General features: G+C 44.9%; 2 protein-coding genes across 2 annotated transcripts; one reads left to right on the top strand and one right to left on the bottom strand.

Moving 5' to 3' along the window:
* Window positions 1–191: 191 nt before the first annotated feature.
* On the bottom strand, window positions 192–21791 carry LRWD1 (leucine rich repeats and WD repeat domain containing 1). Its single transcript, XM_067537823.1, has 16 exons — window positions 21659–21791; window positions 19662–19810; window positions 16952–17186; window positions 16036–16155; window positions 13320–13472; window positions 11911–12051; window positions 10248–10571; window positions 7655–7781; window positions 7212–7321; window positions 6621–6828; window positions 4834–4906; window positions 4601–4741; window positions 3237–3334; window positions 2660–2821; window positions 1650–1774; window positions 192–553 (listed from the first exon to the last, which is right to left on the bottom strand). Exons 2-16 carry the CDS (start codon window positions 19739–19741, stop codon window positions 413–415), a joined length of 2238 nt encoding a protein of 745 aa, XP_067393924.1. The 5' UTR covers window positions 19742–19810; window positions 21659–21791; the 3' UTR covers window positions 192–412.
* Window positions 21789–27106, top strand: ALKBH4 (alkB homolog 4, lysine demethylase). The gene is made up of 3 exons (XM_067537824.1): window positions 21789–21921; window positions 23003–23200; window positions 23622–27106. Exons 1-3 carry the CDS (start codon window positions 21826–21828, stop codon window positions 24294–24296), a joined length of 969 nt encoding a protein of 322 aa, XP_067393925.1. The 5' UTR covers window positions 21789–21825; the 3' UTR covers window positions 24297–27106.
* Window positions 27107–27326: the final 220 nt, after the last annotated feature.

Raw genomic sequence — 27326 nt, forward strand, 5'->3', positions numbered from 1 at the left:
GGTGCTGAATGCTTTTTTCACCTTTGCACTGTGCAGTATTGGGCTTTTCTTGTTGTAGTAGCTGTACTTCTAGAACAAGATTAATCGCTGAGCTACAGTGGCTAATGCTCTTATAGCACTAATGAGCTTGTCCATTCTAATCTATAGCATCATTTCCTCCCATCCCCAGAAGTCATCTATTTACTGCCACGTTAACTGGTATTACCTTTTATTAAGTATATTTCTATAAAACAAATACACAAATTGTGAAAACTCACAGTAAAAGAAATTGGGTATTGTCAATGACAAGATATCTTTCTCTCTTGCATGACAAGGGTTGGTTTAGAAAACTTCATGGTTACTCTTGGAAACAATCACTAATACGGCACTATTTTGGAACATCACAGAAATGAAATTTTCCATAAAGAACAAACTATGTTTTCTTCCATATAGCTGTTATATTTACTCCAGTTAAAGCAACAAGGTAAGTGAAAGTAGGGTCTGTCATCACATTGTTTATTAAGACTTCTGTCAACAGCTCCCCATTTGCTCGAAGCTCTGGCCACTCAAGAATCTAGCAAGAGAACAGATTTAATAATTCATAAGCTTATACAAAAGTCTTAATTTGGGTTTACCTCTTTCTAGAAAGGAAAAGTACAATTGATGCAGTCAGAAAACTAAGACCCTACCGCTAACCTCCCCTGGCTTTGGACAGAATGTACACGCCAAGCCTTCACTGGGTGAGAGCTATATGTATAAAAGGGACGGACTGTGAGGTGTCAAACTTTTTATATAATCTTACCACTGCTGTGGTTGTAGAGTAGCTACTGGCTAACAACATGCAGTGGCAATAGTCTGGAAGAGTCACCTAAGAAATATACATGCTAATAGTGAGGAATTGATATTCCCCTAGTTTGAGGCCCTTTCTAGGATAGTAGATTCAGCATACTGGATTCTGTGCAGAATGATTATTAACAAAATCAACCTGGCAATTGTAGCTGTAAGCTAGGGTAGAGAGCTTTTGGACTGACCACTGCGTATCTACACTTGGTGCACAGAAAAAATTAGAAGGATGCCTCTTAAGGTAGCTAGAAAGCTGTCTCTGTGCAACTAGAATCCCTCTTCTTGGTTGACAGCATTAGTCTTAGGTTTTGATATGATTAGTGGAGGAAAGACACTTGCAAATTTAAGGCCTGCTGAAGTAGTTAATGCAGGCAGCCCTGTTAAACAGCAGCTGTTTGTGGGTAATCAAGTTTTCAGAGCTGGTGGTGAAAAAACATTACCAACTATAAATTTGTACTGTCAGGACTTCTTCATGAGATAGCATGTGTGTTTTTGGCAGGTGAGAAGCCTTTCAGTGAGAGCAGAAACAGGTTCAGAATACGCTATCCAACTGCAGCAAGAGTTGGGAAAGTCAGACTTACCGCACATGTAACTCCCACATGTTTTCAACAGCCCCATTTTAGAATTAAATTGAACAGTCTGAATTTTAAAGATAGCTTCTTAAAAGAGAGCATTTTTTAATGAGCTGTTGATTAATTTTAGCACATAAGTCACAATTGTATAGATTCTACTTTAAATCTGATAGTTAAGTAATTTGTGTCATGTGCCTCCTGTTTGCACAGGCTCAGTGATGGGAAATATCCTTCAATATAAAAACAAAGGCATACCTGGGTGGGAGCTATTCTGTTGTCTGAGCGTTTTCCCTGTGAGGCCTTCCAGCCTGCAGCGTGGTTGCTGAGATTGTATATCCACACGCTTCCCTTTTCATCGCCACAAAACACATACTCTGCTGCTGCAAGAGTAAACGAAGAAGCTAGGAACCTGTGCAGTGTTGAGATTTTTGATGGCCCAAACCAAAAATTTCTCCCATCTCTACCACTCATTAACCCTTGATGTTCCTCGGGTGGGGGGGGCGCAGCCAGAGTTTAAGACAGTATCCAATTCTGAATTGCACAGCAGAGTGGTAAGTAAATCAGCCTTTCAACTCCAACTTTTTGGGGGGGCTAATACACTGTCGTTTGTCTTAGCGGAGCAAGGGGCTGCTGAGTGGATTTTGAGCTCAAGCTAGTATATTTTTATCACCGTTTTGCCAGGCTGAAATAATTTTAACATAGGTCTTGCACTGCTACTGCCCCCATTGTAACGTTCAGTTGGCTGCCTCAGGAGCACAGTTCACTTTTGTTATGAGGTACTCCTTTCAAATCGCTTCTGGGAGCTCAGAAAGTGCTACATAAGACAGGGGCAGGAGACGGAGTGTGGATTATTTTAATAGGCAGGTTCCTCCCAGTAATTTGTCATATTAGGAGTGCTAGGGTGGAAGTTCTACCACCAGTTCTAAATGCAGCACAAATTCTACCCCGCTCCCACATATACTTGCACCTGATTTCAAAGTGCTGTACAGACATTCATAAACTAAGCTCCTACCAGCCCCCTGAGGTAAGTATCATCATTTTATAGATGTGGCACCAGAAAGATAACTCAGTAGCAAGTTGGGGACTAGAACCCAGGCCTCTATCACCACCCACAAAACTCAAATCCTCACCCTGCACAAGGAATCAGACAAGGTCCAGTTAACTCTACTATTAAAAGAACACCTTGGGCCTTTCCAAAAGTAGGTTCTTGGTTGCAGTAGTGGCTCTAGTGCTGCCTTTTATAGCTAACTAACAAGGGAGCTTACCTGGACAGGTGCTGAGGGTAAGGTAGGGTAGGTCTGTCGTGGACCACTCCAGTTCAGCTAGAATAACTGCTGGTAGTGTTCTCTGGCATGATTTCCCCTGTGCCTTGAAAGACTGGCTCCAGCTCCATAAGTATATAGACCCTGTCTTAGAACTCTTGGAAACTGGAGTAGAGAGAGAACAAACAGTTGCAGTATGTTTTAGTGGGGTGAATAAAAAAAAAGATGCAATGGCAGCCCCATTCCCATGCCCAGTTTCAGGTAAACAACAAACCAGCCAGGAAAATGAAGTCCATGCGTGTGAAAATGCTTAAGAACTTGTGAAATATGAGGACTGGATTTAAGCTAAACCCGTTACAGACAGGGGTTCCCATACACAGTGCTACTTTACCAACCAAATACATTTTAGCATCTCTGTCTTAAGTCAGCAAAACCTACTCAAATGTTCACAGCCTCAGAGGGGCAGTACAAAATCAGAGTTGTACTAGTCTGCCTGAGACCACGGGAGCACGACTCATATTGTGTGTAGGAAGTAACGCGGTTTAGGGGAATCTGCCCTCAACTAAGAGTTCATACTTACCCACAACATCCTTGTTCAAAAAAGCCAATCCATCCACTCTGTGGGAAACTGTCTCTTCTCCCTCATCGTTAGGAAACTGGAATGCCACTTCAAAAGGCCTGATGAAAGATTGAGAAGTTCCATAGTGCTCAGCTATTGACTGAACAAAATCTCCAAGCCCCAAATGACCAATTAAACTGTACAGCGCTCTGTACTTCGTCACAGAATTCAATGATGGAAACAGTGCGTGTCATCTAGTGCCTCTCGGTGCCTGGGCACGATCATTCCCTGCTGCTGTCTAGTTTTAGATATGCCAAGCAATCGGGCTCCTGTTATGCTGTGAATCAGGATCCAGACACCCCAAGGGGAGAATACATGAATTAAACCTAAACCCAAAAAATGAGCAGTTGAATCAACTGACTGCATACTGTATTACTGTACTACAAAAGTGTAAGAGTAAGGTCTTTTATGAAAGCCTGTAACGTCCTGAGCTTGCTGGTCTTCATGAGCTGTGGTGATGAGACTATGTATTTGTGTATATAAAAGATAGTGCTCATCACCTGCTCTACAATTTCAACTACACCACACAGCAGGAAGGGGCACCTCCCAAGCCAGGTATTTTCACAAGACTAGCTCCAAATAATGACCATTTCCCAGCCAGGAAGAGACAATGGTGGAGCATTAGAGTTAATGGAAAGCCATCCCAAAAACCCAGCCCTCAAGTAAAGGGGGGATTTTCTCACTCTGAATAAACATGAGTCCCCATGGACTAAGAGGAAAAAAAGGTGGAGAAAGCCTTTTAAAACCAGGCTTTTGTCTGAGGTTCATCATCTGGCAACTGAAGCTATCCGTGAAACCTTGGCTCCCCCTCCCAAGCAGGTCTCTTGTGCGGAGCGTGGGTGGCAAAGTGAATGGATAACCAGGGGCTGGTTTCATGCCTTTGGGGGTGACGAACCAGAGGGGAGCGGTTTGAGTGTCTGGTAGTTAAGAACTCAGGGAGGATGGATTTGGGGGGACTTGGGACTGGAAGGGCTGCTGGTGTCACCCTCCAAGGAGTAACTAACCTTATGCTTGTGGGCTGGATGCTAGAGTCGGGGATCTGAGCCACCACAGCACAACATTAAGGCACCCTGAAGTTACAGGGCAGGTGGTGACAGACAGAACCCCTTATTGGTCTGGGTGGTCCCCAAAACGTCATACATGCCAACTAACTGCTCCCTATACCTCTTGCTGGAGTCCCTCATCTTGTAAGAGCTGAGGAATTATATCTAGATCTAACAGGTCTTCTTCATCTCAGCCTTCTAGAATCAAAATCCCAAAGCCCTCACAACAGTGTGCCCATGGTTGTGGAAAGTGAACTTGTGTCCCAGACACACGGTTTTTACCTGCTCTTTTGTGGCTTGTCCCGTCTAATATCCCAAGCAAAGCAACCTTCTTCACAACCAGCCAGCAGGAACTGATCTGGGCAGGATGGGACCAGGGCAAGCCGTAATGGAATAGAAACAACTTCCAGCACCATCAGTTGGCTAGCAAATAAAACAGACACTTAGTCCAACCTCCTATAACAATTGCTTCTCAGGAGAATTTGACTGCATGCATCTTGTTTCTGAACAGTTACCTTGCTTTGAAGCTATAGTCGCAATCTGGAACCCCAATATCCCAGAGGCCAATTCTTTTGTCATAGGATGCAGCTGTGGGGGGTACAAAAAAGGACCGGGTAGTTACAGACCATTACTTGCCAACTTTTATTTTTGCTCCACTTAAATCTGGATCACATGACATGATATCGCATGGCTGTACCACTTGTGGGGCCATTACCACAGCATCATTCACGTGGGCTTTGGCCCCATTAACAAAGCATCCAAGCCATTAAAAACAAATGGGTTGAAATATTTGTAAGCTCTCTTAAAGGAACGTCCTATCTTGTGTGAATTTACTGCTGGTGCAGAGCGCCAGGTCGGGGCCCTTTATCCACACCATAGGCAGCGCAAGGTTCCCTCACACCAATCTGCCTTCTCAAGGGAGCACTTCTAAAGGAAGTCTGGATGTAGTGTGGAAAACAGTTCTTGGCCTCTGAGAAGGCCAACAAGAGCATCAATTCGTGACAGTTCTAGCCAGTGTTCTTTTGGTCACTTGTCCCAATGGACAACGACCCACCACTTCATTCCACATACTTTAATAATCATTATAGCACCTCCCACCATCAATGCTAGGCACCAAGTACGAAATTCTTCTGTGGCACAGAGATCTACAAGGTGCCTCTCCAACAGATACTCAGAAAATAAAATCAGACCCCAATCAAATGACTGCCCTCAAACTGCCACTACCTGGCCACCAGACAGGCCCTTCAGGGAACAATTGCTAACCCCCGCAAAAAAAAACCCAACTCTACAAAATAAAATGCCTCTCCCTCCATTCCATGTCCCTATGGTTGTCCAGCTCAGAGAATAAGTCTCAAGGTGAAAGTCCCCCTCAGCTAAGAATGATAAGCGGAGAGAATACAGTACCTATCTACTGAGCTGGCTAGGTGCTTGTTTTTAAATTCTTGAGTGTACTTTTGAGACCTGCCCATTAGTTTTGGATGCTTCCAGAAATTGGGCACCCAGAACTGGAGGATTACAAAGTTAGTGGATGCTTCTGAAAGTTTAGACTTTCATGTGGCACTGGACGCACAGCAGGATGTGAGTCATTTCAGGGGCAAGACAGAAGGTACGGAACGGGAAGAAAAGTCAGAAGGGTTGGTCTATATGTTACTGGACAGAAGATAGAACTGTAACTTGTAATCCTATGGTTATTATTAGCTGTTCACTGAGCACCAAACCGTGCTCTCTCGACCTAGGCAAAACTCGCTTTGATGTCAGGATCTGGCCCTGAATAAGCCAATTTGTCAGAGTGAGTAAAATCAGAGGTCACTAAATGTATTTAACAAGTCAGTGCAAAGAATTTCATTACTCTGAAGAAACCAAACAGCCCCGGGTAAGCTCCTTCATTTGACATAGTGACTGGAGCCAAGCAAAGTCTTGGACGCAGTCACAACTTCCAGCGCACAAGATGCTACATGATATCACCCTCCTTACTCCTTGGCATGAACTGGCTGGGGTTTTCTGTGTGATGGTCACCCTCATGGCCAAGATATGCAGGCCTCCAGAGGCTTGAGCTATTGTCACTTAAGTGAAAGAGCCAAGACTCTGTATTGGGAGGCTGTAACAATTCACATTCTCTATGGATCAGCACTGGGGGACTTGTAGCACACACCCCAATGTGCACCATGTGTGTGTCTCAACAATCCCTCACATAAATATCCATCTAACTACCTGCTCCCACACTGGCGACCACAAAATACTCCTTATTTGGAAAGCCAGGCCTATTCCCTGCTACTAGAGAGATGTAGAACCAGAGACTTACTAAAGAGGTGTGTCTCGCAGGTTGGGCTGAAGCAGGCTGTAGCGATGGGCTTTTTGTGAGCCTTTATCTCGCCATAGCAGAAATCAGCTGACACATGAATCAGCTTTACAATTCCTCTTCTTCCAGCTGCCGCCAGAATATTATGGGTTTTTTTCCGACCATCATTAGTTACCATCATCAGAGTTGTCCACGCAACAGTGAAAAACTCCTAGGACAGAAAGAGATAAACCATGAAACATAGCACAGGAGGATGGCTGTGAGGTCACACATTAGATAGCAATCTAGGGAATCAGAGAAGCAGCCACATTTGGAAATGACATGAATGTTCAATCAGGGGCCATACACATAAGATCAAACTTAAAAGAAAAAAACAACAGACTGCAAAAGCAGGACAGGGATCCTTCAATGCTGTGAAACAGATTCAGCAGCCTACAAGTGGGGTAGCTAAGTTTTGGCCCTTACTATTAATTTCAGGATCAATAAATGACATTTTCCATCCATGCCCATCATTTTAAGGACTGTCCACCCTTCTAACTGGAGCCATGTTTCAGGCTGTTTTGTAACACAGAGTCATTGTACTCACGCCCCTACCTCCGTAGCCACTTTATACTTTTTCAGCACTATTCCAGTCTCACAGTCGATAAGACAAACAGATTCCCCTCCACACGTGGCCACGGTTCTCGAGGTGCTCACGACTGGGTCTGAAAGGTGAAAAGAACTGGTAAGAAATCCCAGGGCTTGTAGTTAGATCACTGCTTCGTATATTAATCATAATCATCTCACTCTTACCTTAGGCTCCCCCTGTCTGTGCGGCACTGGAACTACTCTGTGGGCTGGCGTCTCTAGGGAGGTTAATTTGATACAAAATTCACGCAAACTACAAGAGAATCCTGATCTATATTATAGTCAAAATATAAGTAGGTAGCAGTGGAAATGACTGCTTGAAAGTGGAGAGTAATACACACGAGTTAGCTGGCCCTTATGCCCACCAGATCCTTCCCCAAAGGGTTTGTGGAGTCATGCTCACCACTCACCTTTCCTTGTTCCACAATCCAATGGCGGCTCAAAGACACAGGACCAGAGCTGCGTTTTAAAATCATCACGGCTGTTGCCTTTACTGTGACACTGAAGAAAGTGCAATGGCTCCAAACTGATAGCTTCCTGCAATAAACCTTGCAGAGTTAGAAACAGGCTCCAATAAGGGGATCAGAAGATAAGAAGTCTCCTGCTATAAGTCCTACTTTAAACAGGACTCCGGTGACTAGATCAAGAGAGAGATGGATCTCAGGTGTTTACCTAGCCCCAGTCACTGCGGTAAAATAAGAAGGGCAGAATATTTCCTATAAAAAAGGGATCAGCCCTTGCCTACGTAGGTCTCAGCTGTTTGTGCTGGTGTGTATATTCTCCAAGTCATCATCTCAACCTCTGTTATTGGGGGATGATTTGCATATAAAAAGGGTGGTCTGCACCAGACTCTGAAGGGGATGAGACAAGAGACTACATTCTACTCCCCTCTTGTAGGATGTCCCACAGGCACAGACCCAGCCGCTAACCCTCCCTCTCTGGGCCCCTCTAGTTTCCAAGTCTTTAATCGTGTCTGGACATGAAGTGTTCCTGGCAGCAAGGCATTCCCTTAGTAGCCTGGCTGTAGTCCATTAAGGGTTTTGAAGACAAGGGCTGTGATGCTGCACTATATCCAAGCTGGGTGGAAAAGTGGCTTTTTGCCACAATTGTGTTCCCCTGATTCTGGGACTGGCTGAGAAATGGGCCAGCTCATGCTGAATGCTAGAGCAGTTCAGGGCTGCTTTCTTTATTTCCACATGCCTGTGGCACCAAGGGCTTACTCTGCTACGCAGAGATCAGCAGGTCAAAGATACAACCCAGCTGCGCCTCTTTCCTCCCAGGGAGGCTACCAACACCAGGAAGAGGGGTGGTACTAGAGCACCTCACACAGAGGGTCCTCCCTTGTCCAAGGAAGACAGCATAGCTTGCTGCAGCTGCTTGCTTGTGCCTCAGTGCAAGGGGAGAACTGAAGTAACGTGATGCACCGGACAGTGTTCTCTTTACAAGAACTGTCCAAAATCAATCAAGGATTCTTCAAGCCAGGCCCCTGCTCACAAAATGCTTTTCGCTCATTTACCGTGACAAATCCGCCAGTTCTACATTAACTTTAGAACTGGAAATTCTGACAAGCTGGTGACTTTATACAATTGGCACAGGAATTTGTTCCCTCCTTGCTGCCTTTCCTCCACATCCTTGGGAGCTGAGCATTGATCCCAAATCTGGAATGAATCAGTGTCACAGATTTATGGAGGTTAAGGCCAGAAGAGACCATTAGATCGGTGATTCTCAACCTTTCCAGACTATTACACCCCTCTCAGGAGTCTGATTTGTCTTGTGTACTCCAAGTTTCACCTCACTCACTTAAAAACTATTTGTTTACAAAATCAGACATAAAAATACAAAAGTGTCACAGCACACTGTTACTGAAAAATTGCTTACTTTTTCATTTGTACCATATAATTATAACATAAATTGATTGGAATATAAATATTGTAGTTACATTTCAGTGTATAACATATAGAGCAGTATAAACAAGTCATTGTCTGTAAAATTTTAGTTTGTACTGACTTCACTAGTGATTTTTATGTAACCTGGTGTAAAACTAGGCAAAGATCTAGATCTGGAAGACCTTTGCGTACCCCCAGGGGTACGCGTACCCCTAGTTGAGAAACACTGCATTAGATCATCTAGTCTGACCTCGTGTATAACACAGACTATTACATTTTACCCCTCTATTGGTTTAACTCTAGTTATTGGGCTCAAAGCAGGTCAATTGATTAAGTGGGAGATATCCAAATAATCCCAGCAGGAAATCCATACACCACGCTGCAGAGGAAGGTGAAAAAACCCCAAGTCCCTGCCAGATAGGCAGGGTGGATAAAAATCAGTGATTTAAAAAAAACCCAGAAACTCTTTTATTTAAATCAGATTTTAAATGCAATACAGTTTTTTAATAAACCTATTTAAAATTAAATTTGAAATTAGCTACCTATGTTAAGGCCTAAACGTATTTATTAAATTAATTAAAATGCAAAAATTTACATTTCTGGCCAAGTTTTAAAGAAAGTCATGCCAATGAATTGGTTAAAACAGCTAAAAAGTACAAATGCAAAACCCAATTAGAATAAATGATTTAAATCGAGGTTTCCTGCCTGCCAGTGTTAGGGTTAAAATTGGTAATTCAAATCTCTGCAATCTCTTTGCAATCTGACCAGGGGAAAATCCCTTCCCAACCCCAAACCTGGAGATCAGTTGGTCTCTGAGCATGCAAAGTAAGACAAACAGCCAAGCACCCAGGAAAGAGGATTTTCTGTACCGCCTCACAGCACTAGGCCAACTGGTATCCCGTCTCCAGCTCTGGCCAAACCCTCACGCTTCAGAGAAAGGCAATCCCCACCCCCAAATACATGTTGTCAGCTGTACATCCGGGAAAGCTGCAGGAGTTGTTAAGATGCCTAGCAAGAGCTGAACCCTCCCATCCGTCCCGCACATACATCTGAGCGTGGAACCTCTCTGGGTGCCCAAGAGACCGAAAGCCAACCCAAAAGAGGCTGATCAATGTACCTTGCCTTCTAGGTCCTTGACCGGGGTCAAGCTCAGAACCCGGTTATCCTGCTCCTGGCTTTTCGGCTCCTCTGTCACCTGTCTGGATCTTCTGTGGCTTTGTCCTTTTGGAGGTTGTTCTCCGTTTCTGTGAGCCTCTTCGGCCACCTTTGCCTGTTGGTTCGATGCTCTTGGTCTATCAGGAGTCGGGTCCTCCTGTGAATGACTGGTCTTTCTGGGACTATGCACTTCTTCCTCCTCAGTGTTACACTGGGACCGTGGCCTTTTGCTTGCCGATCCCGCTGACGAGTGATTCCCTTTTCTCTTGCTGGGGATTAATGTGACCTACAAGATACATTGGCATTGTACTACGTTGTTTCTCGCCCACCAAGCACACAGATGGCTTGTAATTCAGAGAACGTCTTCACCCAGAGACAGATTCCCCTAAATGGCTACCAAGACACAGCTCCTAAATCAGACAGATTCACGTCTGCAGTTCTCCTACAGGTCAGCAAGCCATGGATGACCAACCAACAGGCTATGGAAAGGGCTTGATTCTCCTCTCGCTTGCTTCACCCCAGCACCACTCTGCTGATTTCAGTGGAGGTACTTCCAATTTATACGAGGGTAAGGAACAGCAGGATTGGGACCACACAGCTTAATGCCAGTCAAAGAAGACAAATGGAGTGATGGGGCAGCCCCAAAACAACCCCAGCATCTTGGGCATGTGCCACCTTGGTCAACTTCATTAAAAACATCCTTTCCCCAAGGAAGGGTGGAACGGGCAGGACATTATCCAGCCAATATTCTGGGTCTCCTATGAGAATCAGAGCCTTGTATTCTGGGATACTGACCCAGCCTTCCCATTCCCAGGAAAGATGAAGGTGCCACCAGCTTGCAAGGTTTGTTAAGATAGGATAAAACCTGAGATGCTGCCTGAGTTACAGAAGGGTAAGTTTTGGATGCATCTGAGGAGTGTTGTTGAATTTGTAAGAAAATCAATTTAAAGAAAAAAAGTTAACAAAATCAAGCCCCACCTCACAGTTTCAATTAGGATTTCTGAAAGCCAGCATGCAGCTGCTGCATATCATCCCAGAGGTGGCTGCGTTTCAGTGGCGGGTGAAACAACCCCTGTATCCACTGAGAGGCAGCCTGGTCCAGTGGTTAGAGCACTGGACTAGGAGTCAGAAGACCTGGATTCTTCTTTTCCTGGTCCTGCCACTGACCTGCTGTGCCTCTATTTCCCCTCACACCCTTTGTCTGGTTTGTTTAGGTTGCAAGCTCTTTGCCACATGGCCCATCTCTCACTATATACACACGCATCACCAAGCACTACCCTAATACCAATAATTAACAGCAGCAGCATTAATTTGGCACATATGACTTTGCAGAGCACTTTAAGATCCTTCTGGGTGGAAGGAAAAACATACATGGAATGAGCTGTCTTCACTTCGCTGGTTGCAGCTGAAGCTGCTACGACCTCCTGGCCGGGGAATCCTTAGTAGAGAAATATACTATTTGCATGCAGGTTTGTTAAGTCAAGATGATAAAAGTGACCTCAATGCCGTGTGTAAAACCCCAACTGGAAAAGCAATAGAGCATGGTCCCTAACTCTTTCATGCAGTATCTTTTTAAAAAAAACCAAGAGTGTCTTAACTAGGAGAATCCCCTGGAGAGTCCTTACCTGCACAATATCATCTCCCACCTCCCTGGGGTTTTCTGTTGTCTCCTCCTCATTATCTTCCATCCTTTCTTGTGGTTCAGGATTTGTGTTCTCTTCCTGTCCCAGCATGGACGCCAACAACTCCTCTGCAATCATTTTCACCTAACATTGCAAGTACTTTTTTAAAAGGCAGCACTTAATAAGAGGACAAAGAACAATAACATCTGACTCAAATATGCAATTACCGGTTGGTTTGGGGTTTTTGGAGGGGTGGGAGGGAATGTTTTAAGGTTTGCTTCCATCAGATATTGTGTGTCAACTTACTGGCTGATGGAAGGACCCTGGGGACTGTTGCCGCAGAACTTCTCCAGTATGGGAAGCAGCAGTGCAACATGCCCCTTTTTTCCCCTCATCCTATGCCCCATTCCTGAGCTGGAGAGACCACTGCTCGGAGGTTGAAATTCGGTCTCATTCCATCTACACCATGGCCTCTCTGCTGAAGTTGCCAGCAACCACATCAGTTGAGAGTTTAAAAACAGCTCTTTTTAGAGGAAGAGAAAGGAGCAGGTGTTTGGCAGTAGAGTGAGCCCTGAAGAAATACTGGTGACACAACGAAAAGATCACCAACAGAAACCAGTTATTAGCCAAAAACCAGTGCATCGCAGTAACGATTGCTACTCATCTACCAAGTGGAACACCTGAACACCATGAATGGCAAGTGATAGGTACAGGTGACCTGAGAGACCAAAGTATGTAGGCAGAAGTGAGAGAATTTTCTGCATCAGCACAGCAGAGCTCTGCAACATGTGAAATACAAGCCTGTTGGACTGCAATCTTAACTTCCACATAGGACTTCTGCCAATACGTGTTTTGTTTTACTGGGTATGTCTGTGCCTCATGGACCAAGAACCCCATTCTATTACTGATGCCAAGGAGGTCATCTGAGGAAGGAATGCAAAAGCAATAAAGCTAGACGAAGAACAGATGGAAGTCTAGGGCACATGCAAATAAAATACTTGTCAGAAACAAACGGGTCTATTTCCCTTTGGCAGTACACACACAACTGCCATTAGCTTTAATGGGAGCTATGTGAAATCAGCAGTAAATACAGTGGCTGCCATTAAAATCGTTTGCCACTTGCAACGACTACAATAGTCCTAATACTTCATTGCTATGAGTACCTTAACTACTGGTGAATAGAAAACAAAGACCGTAAAGGTCATCACTGCATCTGGGATGGAATTTATTCCTGGGGCTTGTATAACAACCACAGCTAATTAGCGAAGACAACCAAAGACTGATACTGATGTTTGCTGGAGCCCCTGACCAGGAATCGTGAGAGCAGTTTAACATAATGTGTGCAGAAAATGAAGCCGCAGAATCCTGGCTTCAGGCAGCTCAAAAAAAGCTCAGAAAGGTCAGCCACTTACCCTCCATCGGGTAAATTCACTGAGTGAACTGGGTCCATATATGACGTGCGTTTGTGCAGACTTCAGAAACTTTTTCCTGATGAACTTCACATGCTCGGCTGAATACTTCTCAGGGAGTTGGCTTCGGAAGTGCTTCTCCCAGTGAGCTGTGACCTAGGCAGAGAGATTTGGTTTACTCAACTTAGATACTTCACAGTAATCAGAAGGTTCCCTAGTAAAATTGTTCCAGAAATGACCATCCCCTAGGCCCAGACAATGCTCTGTCTGCCATTTACTTGATTGGGTGCTTGTATAATAATCTTAGCTCATTTGGGAGGGGGAGGAGGAGGAGGATTTGTTAATACATTCTGCAGTTGTGTTTTTATTTTAAAAGACGCATATGCATTAGTAAGAGGCACCCTGGATGCATTTGCATATAAATGATATATTTACATATCCCCTTTACTCAAGAAGGGCCCCAAACTGCTTTTCAAATTATAGGTCCAATCCTGCACACACTTACACACTAGTACATTTAATCACGTGAGTAGTCCCACAGGGTACATTTACAAACATACATGTTGGCAGAGTTGGGTCCTGTATGCATTACAGAACGTATCAATTTTACACATGCAGGAATTACATCACTCAGTGCAGATGCATCTGAGGAAGGCAGGCAGCAGCTAGATTCACAGTAACCCTACATAACAGTGGGGGAGAGGACGTTTTGCACCAGAGCAAACTAAGAAGTACCATATGTTCAGTATCTTTTCAGGGCAGACGGCACCCTCATTACACCAATCCAAACACAGTAACCTGCCCAGAAAGACGAGTAGATCTTGCCAGGATTTGAACTTCTAGTACCAGGAAGCCTGGGTATTACAAACCTAAGGCTCAGAGCTCAACGCCCTTTCAAATTGTGAATTTCTGCGCCACAGCTATTTTAGGAAAGAATGTAATGACATAAGAACAGCCATACTGGGTCAGACCAATGGTCCATCTAACCCAGTATCCTGTCTTCCGACAGTGGCCAATGCCAAGTGCTTCAGAAGGAATGAACAAAACAGGTAATCATTGAGAGATCCATCCTGTCACCCCATTCCCAGCTTCTAGCAAATAACAATCCCTGCCCATATGGCTAATAGCCATTGATGGACCTATCCTCCATGAACTTATCTAGTTCTTTTTGAACCCCATTATAGCCTTGGCCTTCACAATATCCTCTGGCAAGGAGTTCCACACATTGACTGTGCATTGTATGAAAAAATACTTCCTTTTGTTCGTTTTAAACTCTCTGCCTATTAATTTCATTTCGTGACCCCTACTTCTTCTGTAATGAGAAGGAGTAAATAACACTTCTTTATCTACTTTTTCAACACCAGTCATGATTTTATAGACCTCTATCATATCCCTCTTAGTCATCTCTTTTCCAAGCTGAAAAGTCCCAGTCTTACTAATTTCTCCTCATATGGAAGGTTTTCCATACCCCTAATAATTTTTTTTGCCCTTTTCTGTATCTTTTCCAATTCTGATATATCTTTTCTGAGATGGGGCGACCAGATCTGCATGCAGTATTCAAGATGTAGGAGTAACATGGATTTATAAAAAGCCAATATGATATTTTCTGTCTTATTATCTATCCCTTTCCTAGTGATTCCCAACATTTTGTTAGCTTTTTTGACTGCTGCTGCATCCTGAGTGGACGTTTTCAGAGAACTATTCACAATGACTCCGAGATCTCTTTCTTGAGTGGTAACAGCTAATTTAGATCCCATCACTATATATGTATAGTTGGGATTATGTTTTCCAAGGTAAATTTGACAAGTGCCAACTGTGCTTAATATAAAGGGCAAAACTAACATCACAGAAAATACTATTTTTAGTTGTAGAACATTATTCATACACATGACCACCAAATGCCTTACAGGGAGACCCAGCCAAAAATAAAGGAAGGTGTTTTGGCAAGACTTGGAGGAAGAAAGAGTTCCAAACAAATGGGTTGGAGCAAACATAAGAGCAAATCTTAGCTGTGCGTGTGTGCGGCAGAGAGAGAGATTATTATTTTGAGCCCAATCTTGCAGAGTCTGATTCTGGAGTCAGCTGAGAACTAGTGCAAACCGCAATGTAAGTTAAAGGAGCCCTGTATTATAGACCCCGACAGGGCTGTTACGTCAGCCCCGGGGGCTCCTCTAACTTACCTATGGGTTGTTGCAGTAGCCGAGAAAAGCCCATGACACACATCCTCTCAGCCAGGCTGCAAAGGGGTCTAATGTAGGGCTATTGTGTCAAATCCTCCTGCACCGGGGGAATTCTCAGGTGGGAAGATCTAGCAGCTTTGCAGCCCCTATACACCAGCAGAACTGGTATATAGACACGGCAGGGAATGCCAGAATTGGGGCCCGTGTCTTGTCGTGCTGAACATGCTAGTTTAAACTGAGGACAGTAAACGGTCACAAAGGCGGGTGGGGTGAGTGTAAAGGAGGCTAACGAAAATCAGGAGAGCAATCATGAATTGCTTTCAGAGCACAGGAGGCCAGCGAAGGTGACTTTGAAGTATTTACAAGGACTGTTCACACGGCAGATGAAATTGTGCTATTGTATTTAAACCCGTCTGCTGCCAGCAGAGTTTCAATGGCAGAGTGGAGGACAGGATCTGAGGGGTGAACCTGAATACTGTATTGTACCTAAAGTCTAAGCTCTTTCTTAGGAATGCATGCGGAAACGTTACATATCTTACCTTGCTGGTCAGCTCCCGGCTGTTGACGACTCTCACATGATTAGCTAATTTGGTTATATCCTTGCCATTGAGTAGCCGAAGATTTTGTAACAGGAACATGATCTTATAGTCATCATTGGTCTAGAAAACAGATAACGTGTGTGTTATAGTAGCATGTGCACATGCCATTTGCTTGAACAAATCAACCTGGGTTTTTGTTTGTTTGTTTTTAAATGACAAATCCACCAGGAAGGAGCTGAATATACTTTTTCCAAATGTGCTCAGTTTACACGTAAAAGGTTTTTCCCCAACTGCCAGTCCTGCAAATGCCACCTTGGGTGTGAAAGCCAAGTTGGGTTCTTTCCTGTTCATACATCACCAGTAATAAAATCACTGCCAGTAGCTACACCAGAAAGAGTTGTGCAGGTCAGATGGAGTGCATGCAGAATTTTGTTAACTCTTCTGTTGATGTCACCCCCCCGGCCCTCCCACAGCTGTGGCAGGTCTGCAGCGCTAAGTGGAGTACAAAGTAGCAAATGGGTTTTTGTGGTCCTTGAGGTCCCTTTCATACTTGGCACTTCCATAGAGTTTTCCATCTTCATAGCACTGCACGGAGACTAGTTACGTTAGAACAACCCGAACAAGCAGGCCAGGTGGGAAGCTTCCTATAGCTGGTCTAGTGACTAAAGCACTAGTCTAGGACTCAGGAAACTTGGGTTCTATTCCTGGCTTGGCCACTGACATGCTGGGTGACCCCGGGCCCTCTGTGTATGTCAATTTCCTCATCTGTGTAACAGGGATAATGCTACTGACCTCCTTTGTAAAGCAGTTTGAGATCTATAGCTGAAAAGTGCTATGTAAGAGCAAGGTACTATTATTATTTACTTCCCACTCAATAAGCTGCTTATCACATAAGGATGGAAACGGTATCACTCACTGTCAGGTACACATTGTTTTCATAGTTTAGCTCCTCCAGCAGCGGGAACTGCTTCAGGGCAGTCACGTCTTCCAGTTGGTTGTTACTGCAGTTTAAAACACGCAGGTCTGGCAGGCTTAGATTAGCAGGTAGCTTGTCCAGCAGATTATCAGAGAGATCGAGATTTTGCAGATGTCTCAGACGGGAAAACAACCGTGGGTCTAAGTCTCCAGTCTTTAACTGCAACTTGGATAAGCTGAAACAAAACAAAACAAAGCACATGCTGTCTCCAGTTCACCCAAAGATAAGGACAAAGATGGAGACATCTGAATTTTAAGGGATATAAAGTCTCATCCTGCTGCACTTCTCACTCAGGTAAAACTTGCTGAGCAAACCTGGCTGACCCTACAGACATTTTGAGTGTAGCACTACAGGTTTCAAGCACATATCTGAAAACGACAAGGAGAGACTTGTTAAGTGTAACTACAAGTTTGGCGGTGAGCAGTAACCGAACACCTACAGGCAAAACTTGCACCTGTTACGTTACTTCCTGAGAAATCAAAGCCATTTGTGACACTCCCATTATCCCAATTCCCTGAAAATAAGCAGTGGAATGACTGTATCTTAGTTCCCAGCCCATGCAGTCAGCGGCTCACTACCAAACAAGTTCTTGTTCCTATGAAAACCTATCACCCACGATCCCACATCCAATCATTATAATTGTAACAATACTGATAGTAATGCTATCAGTTCAGTTCTCTTCTGTAATGGAGCTATCAGCTCTGTTGCTGAATTCTTTGAATTTACATCTTTCAGTGTCCACAACTGATTGCTAGAACATTATTTCCAAAAGTGAAATAACATAGCAGAGTTGCTGTCTCATCAGACTATGTGTATTCATATCACATATGTGGCGGCCATACCCACAGGATACACTATGTTTTTCATGCATCTCAAATCACTTCCCTTTCTAACCATTAAGCCATCTTGCCTGGAGTTACTTCTGACATCCCCATTCCCAGGGCAGCTTTCAAACAACTGACTGACTTTCAAAAATAAATGTTTACTTTCAATAAATAAATAAATAAATACTTGCTATAAAAGCGTTCCCGTTCCCAGTGAGGAATTCCACCTCCAAACCTACGAGGGCCTGAGGTGCAGAAAGGGCAGAACCCTATTCTGGAACAGGCAGAGGTTTACAGTAGTTGTGAACAATTGGTCCTAAAAAACCCAGGTGATTCATCTCATTGGAGAAATGGGAAATTCTCTTTCTAAACGACTTATTTCCAACCTTACATATCATGAGAATTGTGGTCAAACTGATCAAGTTAAACCATTTACCCAGACTCCACACGGTAGCAACTGTTTCCTGGTGGCTAACTTCTCGTGGCTGAGAATCTAAGATTTCGTTTGTTAAAGAATTATAGCTCTAGCAGTTATGACTGTGGAAAAAACCTTCCAGATGTGAACTCAGTGTGAGTGGATGAGAAAGGCTGAAAATATAATTAGAAGCATGACGTACTCCCATTCATCTCAAGGGCTGTCATCTCTGAAACCTAATGATGCCAGATCAAAGCATGTGCTGAGCATATGTGACAATCAGGGTCCGGACACCGCAAGGTGAGAACATCGGGGCTGAACCCCAAAAAATAATCAGCTGAAACAACTGATTGTACCCAGTGTTACTGTGCTATAAAACATGTCGAGTAAGGTCTTTTATGAAAGCGTTCTAAACGTAATAATTATTATGCGATGTGTATACAAGCAATGGTTATGAATTTATGCATTTGTGTATACAAAGAACTGTGCTCGTAAAACTTCCACTGCATCTCACAGCAGGACTGTGAATGATCAGACAGGGAGAGGCACCTCCCCAGCCAACTGTAACAAAACCAGTCACAATCCTTTTAAAATGGAAGGGGTCTGAAGTGAAAGGCATTCAGAAACTGAGGGACAGTATCTATCCCTAAAACAGATTCCCCCTACAGCTAGGAGGTATGATTCTCAAAACATCACAACATTTTACAATGATCTGCACAATCTACTGTGACTAGCATCTCATTTTGGCTTCATGACTGGGTAACATTTGGGTTCTGGGCCAACCTTGGAAGAATACCAATACTTAAATTTTCCCAGTCTGACTGCTGATGAAATAACATTCTTTAAAATTATTATTTGGTTGCCTGAAGACTGGACTCCAACATCCAAGAGGTTTCTAAAAATTCTCTCTCTCTGCAAGGCCTGTAAGGTCAGACTCAAGGTACTAAGACAGCCTGTTTAGAGCAGGTGGAGTTATGAAAAAAAAAGTACCAGAAAACATTTTAAAAACTCTTTGAAACATTACAGGTCAGAGTTTGGTCCCCTTATTCACATCAAATAGCACCACTGAAGACAATGGGTGTCCTTGTGGAGGAAAGTGCTAATTACGTAAGGAGATCAGAAGCCGGCCCTCCTTAAATAGTTTTGCAGTAAAACACATGGCATATGCAGAATATACAGGATGTGGTGGGTTGGCAAAGTTCGTACATGACTGTCTAAACCTTGCCTATTGAACCATATAATGCTGATAAAGCCTCTGTACCCATCACACCATTAACTATTCCATATTTTATCATGTGTTATTTATCATGTTATTTCATATTCATATAAAACTATTTAAAGAAGGAAAAAGAGGGGGTATAGCCCAGGTTGGAGACAACTGGAATTTGACGACAGTCTGGTTTGCACTTACTTCAGAGTCTCAATCTTCCGTAGCCTAGTAGATCTTGGAACCGCTCTTTCCAAAAGAAGCTCTGTAGTAACCTTTGACATGTTTTTAATTTCTGCCCCTTTCTGGGAAACACAAAGCCGTCAGCAGCAAAATGTCTTCTGGGAACTTTCCTGATGAAAGAAACAGGCATTAGGGGGAATCCTTTAAAACTAGGTCCCAGCAAGGGAGGAGGGGGAAGTTATGGTGCAACTCAGCAGTCTCTTGTCTTGCTTAACAAGATTTGTTATAGTCATAAGTCAGCTCTAAGGGCTGGCGTTTGGGACCGTACTGTAGCATTGTTTCTTTTGTTAAAATAAAGACCACAGGCTCAACAGAAGGGAGAAACCCTCATTCCAAACAATTTCCCCATTTTATCCCAGAATGAAAAGCATTAAACCTGACAAACACAATTTAAACAGTGACCATTTAGGGCCTGCTACAGCAAGTGGCAGAGCCCTGTTCATTTCCCAGGGCAGTCGGTGGGAGTTAAGTTGTTCTGGACTAGCGCTCACAAAGGGACACATCCTTGGCCAGTTCTGGCAGAGGTGCTGACACTATGTGATGATCCAAGTCACCGTGTTTTAGGCCAGTTATGCATCATGGGTACTGTGGAATGGGCTGCATTGCTGTGTTCTAAGTTTCTCCTGCATCAGAACAGCAATAAGGGTTGCATCACCAAATTCTCCTCCAGTCCTGACTCAGTGTCACATCAATGTTATGGATTAGGACAGAGGTTTTCAACCAGGGATACGCGTACCCCTGGGGTACTTCAGAGTACCGCAGGGGGTATGCGGGCGACTGCAGCCCACCTTCCAGCTGTGCACCGGACCGAGCAGGAGGTGTGCAGTCGCCTACCAATGGGCTCCCAGGTTCAGTTCCGGCTCAGGACTGCACCGCCATGTTGTGGGTTGCATGGCTCTGACCGGATCACCCTTTCCCAGTCCAGTTCCAGCTCAGGGTTACATTGCCGTGTTGTGTCACGAGGCTGTGTCTGGGTTGCCACGTTCTGGTCCATTTCCAGCAAGGCATTGCATTGCTGTTTGCTGGGCCATATGGCTGTGTCCGGACTGGCATGCTGTGGTCCCATTACGACGTCAGGTTGCGTTGCCATGTTCTGAGACACAGGGCCGTGTCCCGCTCGCTGTGTTCTGGTCCAGTTCCGGCGTGGGGTTATGTTGCCGTGTTGTGAGTCACGGGGTGGTGTCTGAGTCGCTGTGGTCTGAGCTGGTCCAGTCCAGTTCTGGAGCAGGACTGAATTGCTACATTATGGGTCACCCCGCTCGGGTCCAGTTCGGGCCCAGCGTTACCCGGCCACGCTGCGGGTCATGTGGCTGCAGGCGGGTCATGTCCTGGCCCAGAGGCAGCAGGGGGTGGGTTGCCGGGCTATGGGGCACGTGGCAGTACCTGGGTTGGGTTCTGGTCCCGTCCAGTTCTGGGGTAGGTCTGAGGGTGCAAAGCCCCCGGGGGCCCATCCCCACTAGCTCGCTCCTGACTGAGCAGAGCCTCGCCTGCAGCGGGGGGGGGAGGCAGAAACCCCGGTCCCGGTCCCAGGCTGCTTAACCCCCCCCGCCATGCCCAGACCGGGGGGGGGGGCAATAGAGCCGCTGTGTCCAAGGCCGGCCCTGCCCGAGGCGGGGCTGGGGGCGCTGCGCAGAGCCGGGCGCTGGGGTCCGGGCCCTAGGCTAGCCCCGCGGGGCAGGGCTGGGACGGGAGTAGGGGCGGAGGGACGGCTCCGGCCAGGCCCGGAAACGGGGAGAACTACGACTCCCAGCATCCCTCGCGGCCGAGCTCGGCTCTGCAGCGTAGCCGGCCGCCCCGGAGGCTGCTGGGAAAGCGAGTTTCGCGCAGGGGCGGCGGGCTCGGCTCTTGCTCTGGCTCTGGCCCTGCCGGAGCGGGGCCGGCGGGGAGCCGAGCCCAGCCCCGGTGTCCCTCCCGCCGCCGCAGCAGGTCCCTTCCCCCGCGCCGCCCCCCGCACTCACCTGCAGCCGGGGCCGCGTGCGGGCCGCGCTGGGCTGGGCCGGGCCGGGCCCTCCCTGCCGCCGCGGCTGGGCAGCCCGGAGCGCAGCGCAGAGCAGGGCCGGGCCGGCGGGGATCTGGGCCCGGCGCGGGGGGGCTGGGCGGAGCCTCTCCCCGGCGCGGGAGCGGGATGGCGGCCGCGGGAGCGGGGCCCGCCTGCGGCTGCAAGGGGATCCGCTGCTGCCTGCTCTGCGAGGGGCTCGCGCCGGCCGCTCCGCCCCCGCAGGTACCGGTGGGAGGGGCCGAGCGGGGGAGCCGAGCGGCGGGGGGCAGGCTGGGCTGGGCTGGGCTGGGGGGTGCGGACAGCCCCGGGGCTGGCCTGCGGTACGCCTGGTGAGGGGGCTGCCGGCTGCCTGTCCCGCCCTGCAGCGGTTCCCTGCCGTACAGGGAGAGGCTAAGGCACGGGAGAAATCTGTGAAATCAGCTGCTTCCATTCCACTGCCTTCCCCACACGTGCCAGGTGCAGGAAGCCCCCTGCTTCTCCCCCCCCCCTTGTCATTTCCAGGGGTTGGGGTGATACTACCGCAGATAACTTCAGGCAACACCCAGGCCTGGGGAGCATGAGAATGACATTAATCTCGGCCTCCTTAGGAGTGAGCCTCAGAGGGCATCACCTCCAGCCAAGGCAGGAGAGGTTGCTTTGACTTACCTAGAGTGGAGGGACTGTCAAGCCTCATCTGGATCACTCCCCCTTTCAGGCCGTGGCAAACGCATCCAAAGAGTTGTTAGCCAGCCCATTGGAGCACCCCATGTGGCCAACCTGGTCCCAGACCAGAGTCAGTTGCTCACATCTCAGCTAGAGCCAGAGGCAGGAAAGACATGCAAAATAGTTCCAGCTATTGGCGCAGCCCTGGGGCTAGTTCACCAGAGAGTGGATCCAGTTTAAAGCATAGGACTCGGTTATTCTAACCAGCAGCATCAGTAGAGGCGCCTCTGTTTGTTCTGGCAGTTGGGCAGCCAGGTTTTGTAGAGAGTCCAGCACTCTTTGCCCCAGTGAAGTTGGCTGCAACATTGGAGCATTGAGGAATGGGAGAGGGGCAATAACCCTTCAACTATACGTGGTGTTTTAAGAATGCACAGCTTGTTATTTTTTCTCCCGGAGTGGCTTAAGATGTCACTGCTCAAGAAAGACAGCATCTATTAAACTGCATTGCAAAGATGCAACTATAAAAGGAGGGAAGACATGTCCATGAAGACCAGCAACCTAACTGTTCACCTGTACAGCAGTCCCGTGCCTGTTGCACAGCTATAACAACAGATAATTGTGTCAGTGTCTTATCTTGCTGTGTCCTTTTTTATTTCTGCAGGAAAAGGGTAACTTCACTTATTGTCCAGCAGCAGGTCTAGCTGTAGGAAATGAACACTCAGAGTTTGCTGGCTGGGCATTTCCATTTCCAGGAGTGTTCTTGCTGGAGGAGTTTATAAGCCAAGTCAAGGAATCTGAGATGGTTCAGCTGATGGATCGAGATGACTGGAAATTATCGCAGTCTGGCCGAAGGAAGCAGGTCTGATTCCAGAACTCCCTCCGAGGAAGGAGATTATTTCTTTAGTTAACAAAAATTATGCTTTAGGTTTAATGTTTTCATTAAATTGATTCTTTCTGAAATAACAAACATAATTGTATTTGAAATTTGTTTATCTCAAGAGTGCACTGATAGTTATAATGAATCACACTTGATATTGTGCATTCAAACACAGCCTCATACCATGTCTGTGCCCACAAACAGAAAAACTGAATACAAGGATATTAGAAGACTTTCAGGAATCATGTTATCAGAATATGACCTGCACCAGTAAGTCACTGGTAAAGGTGGGACTAGAACCCAAAAGACACAGAGCGCCCCAGTTTGTCCAGAGGATATTGCGTCCCTAGAAAGGCATGTCCCCAATTTTTATTTAATAGCACATGGTTTTTCTTTTCAACAGGACTATGGGCCCAAAGTGAACTTTAAGAAAAAGAAGCTGAAAGTTGGTGGCTTTATTGGCTTGCCCAGTTTTAGCCAGGAGATTGTGCAACGAATGAAGGCTCATTCTGTGCTAGAGGATTTCTTTCCTGTTGAGCAGTGTAACCTGGACTATCTACCTGAAAGAGGTTCTGCCATTGACCCACACTTTGATGACTCATGGCTTTGGGGGGAGCGATTGGTTAGCTTAAACTTGCTCTCACACACTGTGCTGTCCATGTCTTGTGATTCAGAGGACAGTCTCCAGTTATTTGCCACTCTCAGTCAAGGAAGGGGGGAATCAAATCACACTGCCTCACCTCAAGCTTCTCAGAACCATAAACCAAACGACCTTACTCCCACATCAGTACGTGAAAATTCAAACAGGTGGGATATTGACTACTCGTCTCCCCCAAGACTTATTCCATACAAAGAAGTTACTGTAGCCATTCACTTACCTAGGAGATCCCTGGTTGTGCTGTATGGAGATGCACGCTATAAGTGGAAACATGCAATTTACCGCAAGCATATTGAGCATCGCCGGATCTGTGTCACCTTCAGGGAGCTGTCTGCAGAGTTCACTTTGGGAGGAAAGCAGGAAAAACTGGGTAAAGAGCTCCTGGAAATAGCCCTGGCATTTCAAGGAAAACCAGTGTGAACATCAGAGGGGGAAAATCAGAATTATGAGTTGTTTGGATATTTGAAAATTAAAGTTCAGAATTTTTGCAATTTATCACTGTCTTACTTGAAGGTTGTTTAAAGAGCCATTATCAGACCAAACTGTGCAAAAAACAAAAGCTAAATCTAATGGTTATAAAATTGCAGCAGATTGAAGGTGCTTAGTGCTTTTTAAAATGAGCTTTCCCTGGCAGTATCACAACCCCAGCATTGTAGTGTTAGCTGCTGGATGAGAATCAGAAACTGGCTATTGTATTTTTGTCCTTACTGTAATGAAATGCAAGGAAGTAAACAAACCACTTTCAAATAATCACTTGAAGCCAAGGTGCAAATTAGGAAGGAAATTTGCTATGTGACTTTCAATTTGACAGTTCAGACAATCTAATATTATTGTAAGTTGATCTGTTTTTATTTTGATGTTTCAAATTATTTCAAGCAGAAAAGGATCTTGTTCTTTAAGCTTTTCGGATGATTTTACTGCCTTGACTTTTATTTAGGGCTCTGTTTTAAGAATGCAGGTGCTCTGCCTAAACTAATAGTGAATGAAAAATAAATGTCCCTTCCTATGGGACAGAATCTGTCACACTACTTATTCCTATGAACCAGTCACTAACCTTCTGGATCAAATTCAGGCCAAGCAATGGAACAGATTCTAACTTTTACTGGTCAAGGCTCAAATATGAGATACTATTTTCAGAGCTGCACTGTTCCTTAGGGACATTATCTTCTTGTTTGCATCAGTTAATTCCTTTAAAGGCCAGCTCTCCAGGGGAGGAGAGTAAGTGAGTGTCTACCCCCATAGATAATACTATACACAGAGAACTAATTAAAGTAATTTTCCCTTCACTGAAAAAGTAAGCTGTGACAGCGAGTATTAATCATAAATATAGTGTATGACCTACATCTTCTGGAACTTCAGAGCAACAGAGCAGCAGTTGCACTAGGTTGCTGTGGGCTGTTTCAAAGACAACTCAGAGTTCAGATACTAAAGATGTCTAAGTAGCTTGTGTTCTTTTCTGATCATCTGTAGTCTCTGAACCCTGCCATTAATTGTAAAAGTGTGTTTTTAAGAATAAGCAAACATACAGACTACAGCATGAGTCCTTTCCTGTAACTTCCACCAGAAAGGCTCAGGTTTCTGTCACTCCATGTGCCTAAGATTCAAGAAGTCAGCTCTGGCAGAAGCTAGTTTTTTCATGTTGTAAGTCTTAGGCTTCAGCCACTTACATATAAAAAAAATCTACTCAGTACAAAAAATTGACAAATAGAGAAAGCATTGAATTATCTGATGTTTTAATCACGTTGAGTTTCACATACACAAACACCATTCTGTTCATAGTTCCAGAGAAAATGAACCAGTTTCAGTTCAGTCAAATCTTTAAATGCAAATGCACAATAGCTACATATTAATTCTGACATTGATTAGCAAGTGTTAAATGTACACTGTGTCACATATGTGACTACCACATAAGCTTCAAAACGATGAGCTGCTATTCAGATTTGCTGGCAGTAAAGCATTTGCTTCACACAGTTAAACATACCCTCTCTCTGCAGGAAACAGCATACCGTGATTGCAGAGTGTCAAAAGGGAAGATCTGTCACCACAGGACAATCTTTTGCAGCTGATACAACTTACAAATGCAGTGTGCATGAGACTTGTTCACTACAGCCACGTGAAGTTTATTTAAAAACAAAACACCACGACCTCTCCCATAGGCTACAACCTTTTTGGTCCAATCAGAAAGCAGGTTGTGTAACTTGTGCTCTTAGACTAGAGGCCCCCAACTTTTTCTGATAAATGTACCAGTTCACACTAACCTTTTCTGCACTGCTAGGACCTACTGCCTACTACTCAATGGTATAGAGTGCTCTATCACAAGATGAATCTCCGAGTGCTCCCAACTTCATCTCAAATCAGTGCATGTCCAATTGAGTAGAAAATAGGTAGTGGCAGCATCCTGGAGCTCTGTACAATGGTTCAGTAAGTTAGGAAGCCTAGAGAACCATACATGTATATGGAGCAACACTTTGGAACCATTGTCCTAAATCATCCTGTTTGCTTTCATAGTAGTAATATGCTCTTAGCTTACTAAGTTGCAGTAGATAGGGTACTAAAATTAGGGTTTGGTCCTTATATTTCAGTCATTAAACATTCTTCCTTTAACTTACGCACTGTGCTCTGACTACTGTTAAAATATTACATATACCCGTTATTTTAATATCTCAAACTGATTCCAAATGGTTTCCTGGAGAACATAACTCTGTAACAAGAAGATAACCTATAGTGCCTATTTTGGCTTACATTGTGCTACGTGTTTATTGGTTGTGTTTTCAATCCTGTACAATCTAAACAGACAGTCCCCGCCCTGAGAACACAGACTATAGAGACTCGGAATGATCTGATTTTTAATAAATGTAAGTTATTGTATTCTGACCCATAAACTGGAGGGTTTATATTATCTACCAGAGAGGCTGAAATTTAATTTGGTCACTGTTTGCTTGTTGCTACATCATAGCACATACTTTTCCTAAGTAAACATTGACATGGACACCTGGTTAAGGAGCTCCTAAATACAAAACCTGTTAACCTGCCATTTCATGCTCTTATGGCATCAGTAACACATATGGTGGCTCTGTTTTGGTTTGTGAAAATACACACATTTCTCCTGAAAAGGCAGAATGGCAACATTAATAGTTGTTTTGGATTATCAAATATTGTGGAGATAAGTATAAAGAGATTTTTAATCTGTAACTAATGGCTGCTAAAAACAGTTTGGGACTTCTTTCTAATGCAGTTAATGTAATACGTTTAAACTATTAAAGTTCAATGCAACAGTAACTCCTATCTGAGCAGTATATTTTCTTAACCTAGATTAGTGCTTGTAAACACATTCCAAGAACAGAGTCCTTCTCAAAAACCAAATTTCTCAAGTTGACTTGCATCCTGTACATTTTATAAAGGGGGAATCTAATATATTTGGTCAAATTAATTAAATTAGGTCAACGTCTT

The sequence above is a fragment of the Emydura macquarii genome, unplaced genomic scaffold, assembly GCF_026122565.2.
Source record: "Emydura macquarii macquarii isolate MOO-44397 ecotype Brisbane River unplaced genomic scaffold, CSIRO-AGI_Emac_v2 contig_450, whole genome shotgun sequence".
Taxonomy (NCBI): domain Eukaryota; kingdom Metazoa; phylum Chordata; order Testudines; family Chelidae; genus Emydura; species Emydura macquarii.

Bases quoted from the DNA above. Each gene is read 5' to 3' on its own strand.
- LRWD1 (XM_067537823.1), bottom strand. From the start codon at position 19,741: ATGTCAAAGGTTACTACAGAGCTTCTTTTGGAAAGAGCGGTTCCAAGA. The intron at 7,322-7,654 runs GTGAGTGGTGAG...TTCACCTTTCAG, and splicing joins GGATTGTGGAACAAGGAAAG to ACCCAGTCGTGAGCACCTCG. The intron at 554-1,649 runs GTATGCCTTTGT...TTCTCTTGCTAG, and splicing joins ACAGAATAGCTCCCACCCAG to ATTCTTGAGTGGCCAGAGCT.
- ALKBH4 (XM_067537824.1), top strand. From the start codon at position 21,826: ATGGCGGCCGCGGGAGCGGGGCCCGCCTGCGGCTGCAAGGGGATCCGC. The intron at 21,922-23,002 runs GTACCGGTGGGA...TTATTTCTGCAG, and splicing joins CGGCCGCTCCGCCCCCGCAG to GAAAAGGGTAACTTCACTTA. The intron at 23,201-23,621 runs GTCTGATTCCAG...TCTTTTCAACAG, and splicing joins AGTCTGGCCGAAGGAAGCAG to GACTATGGGCCCAAAGTGAA.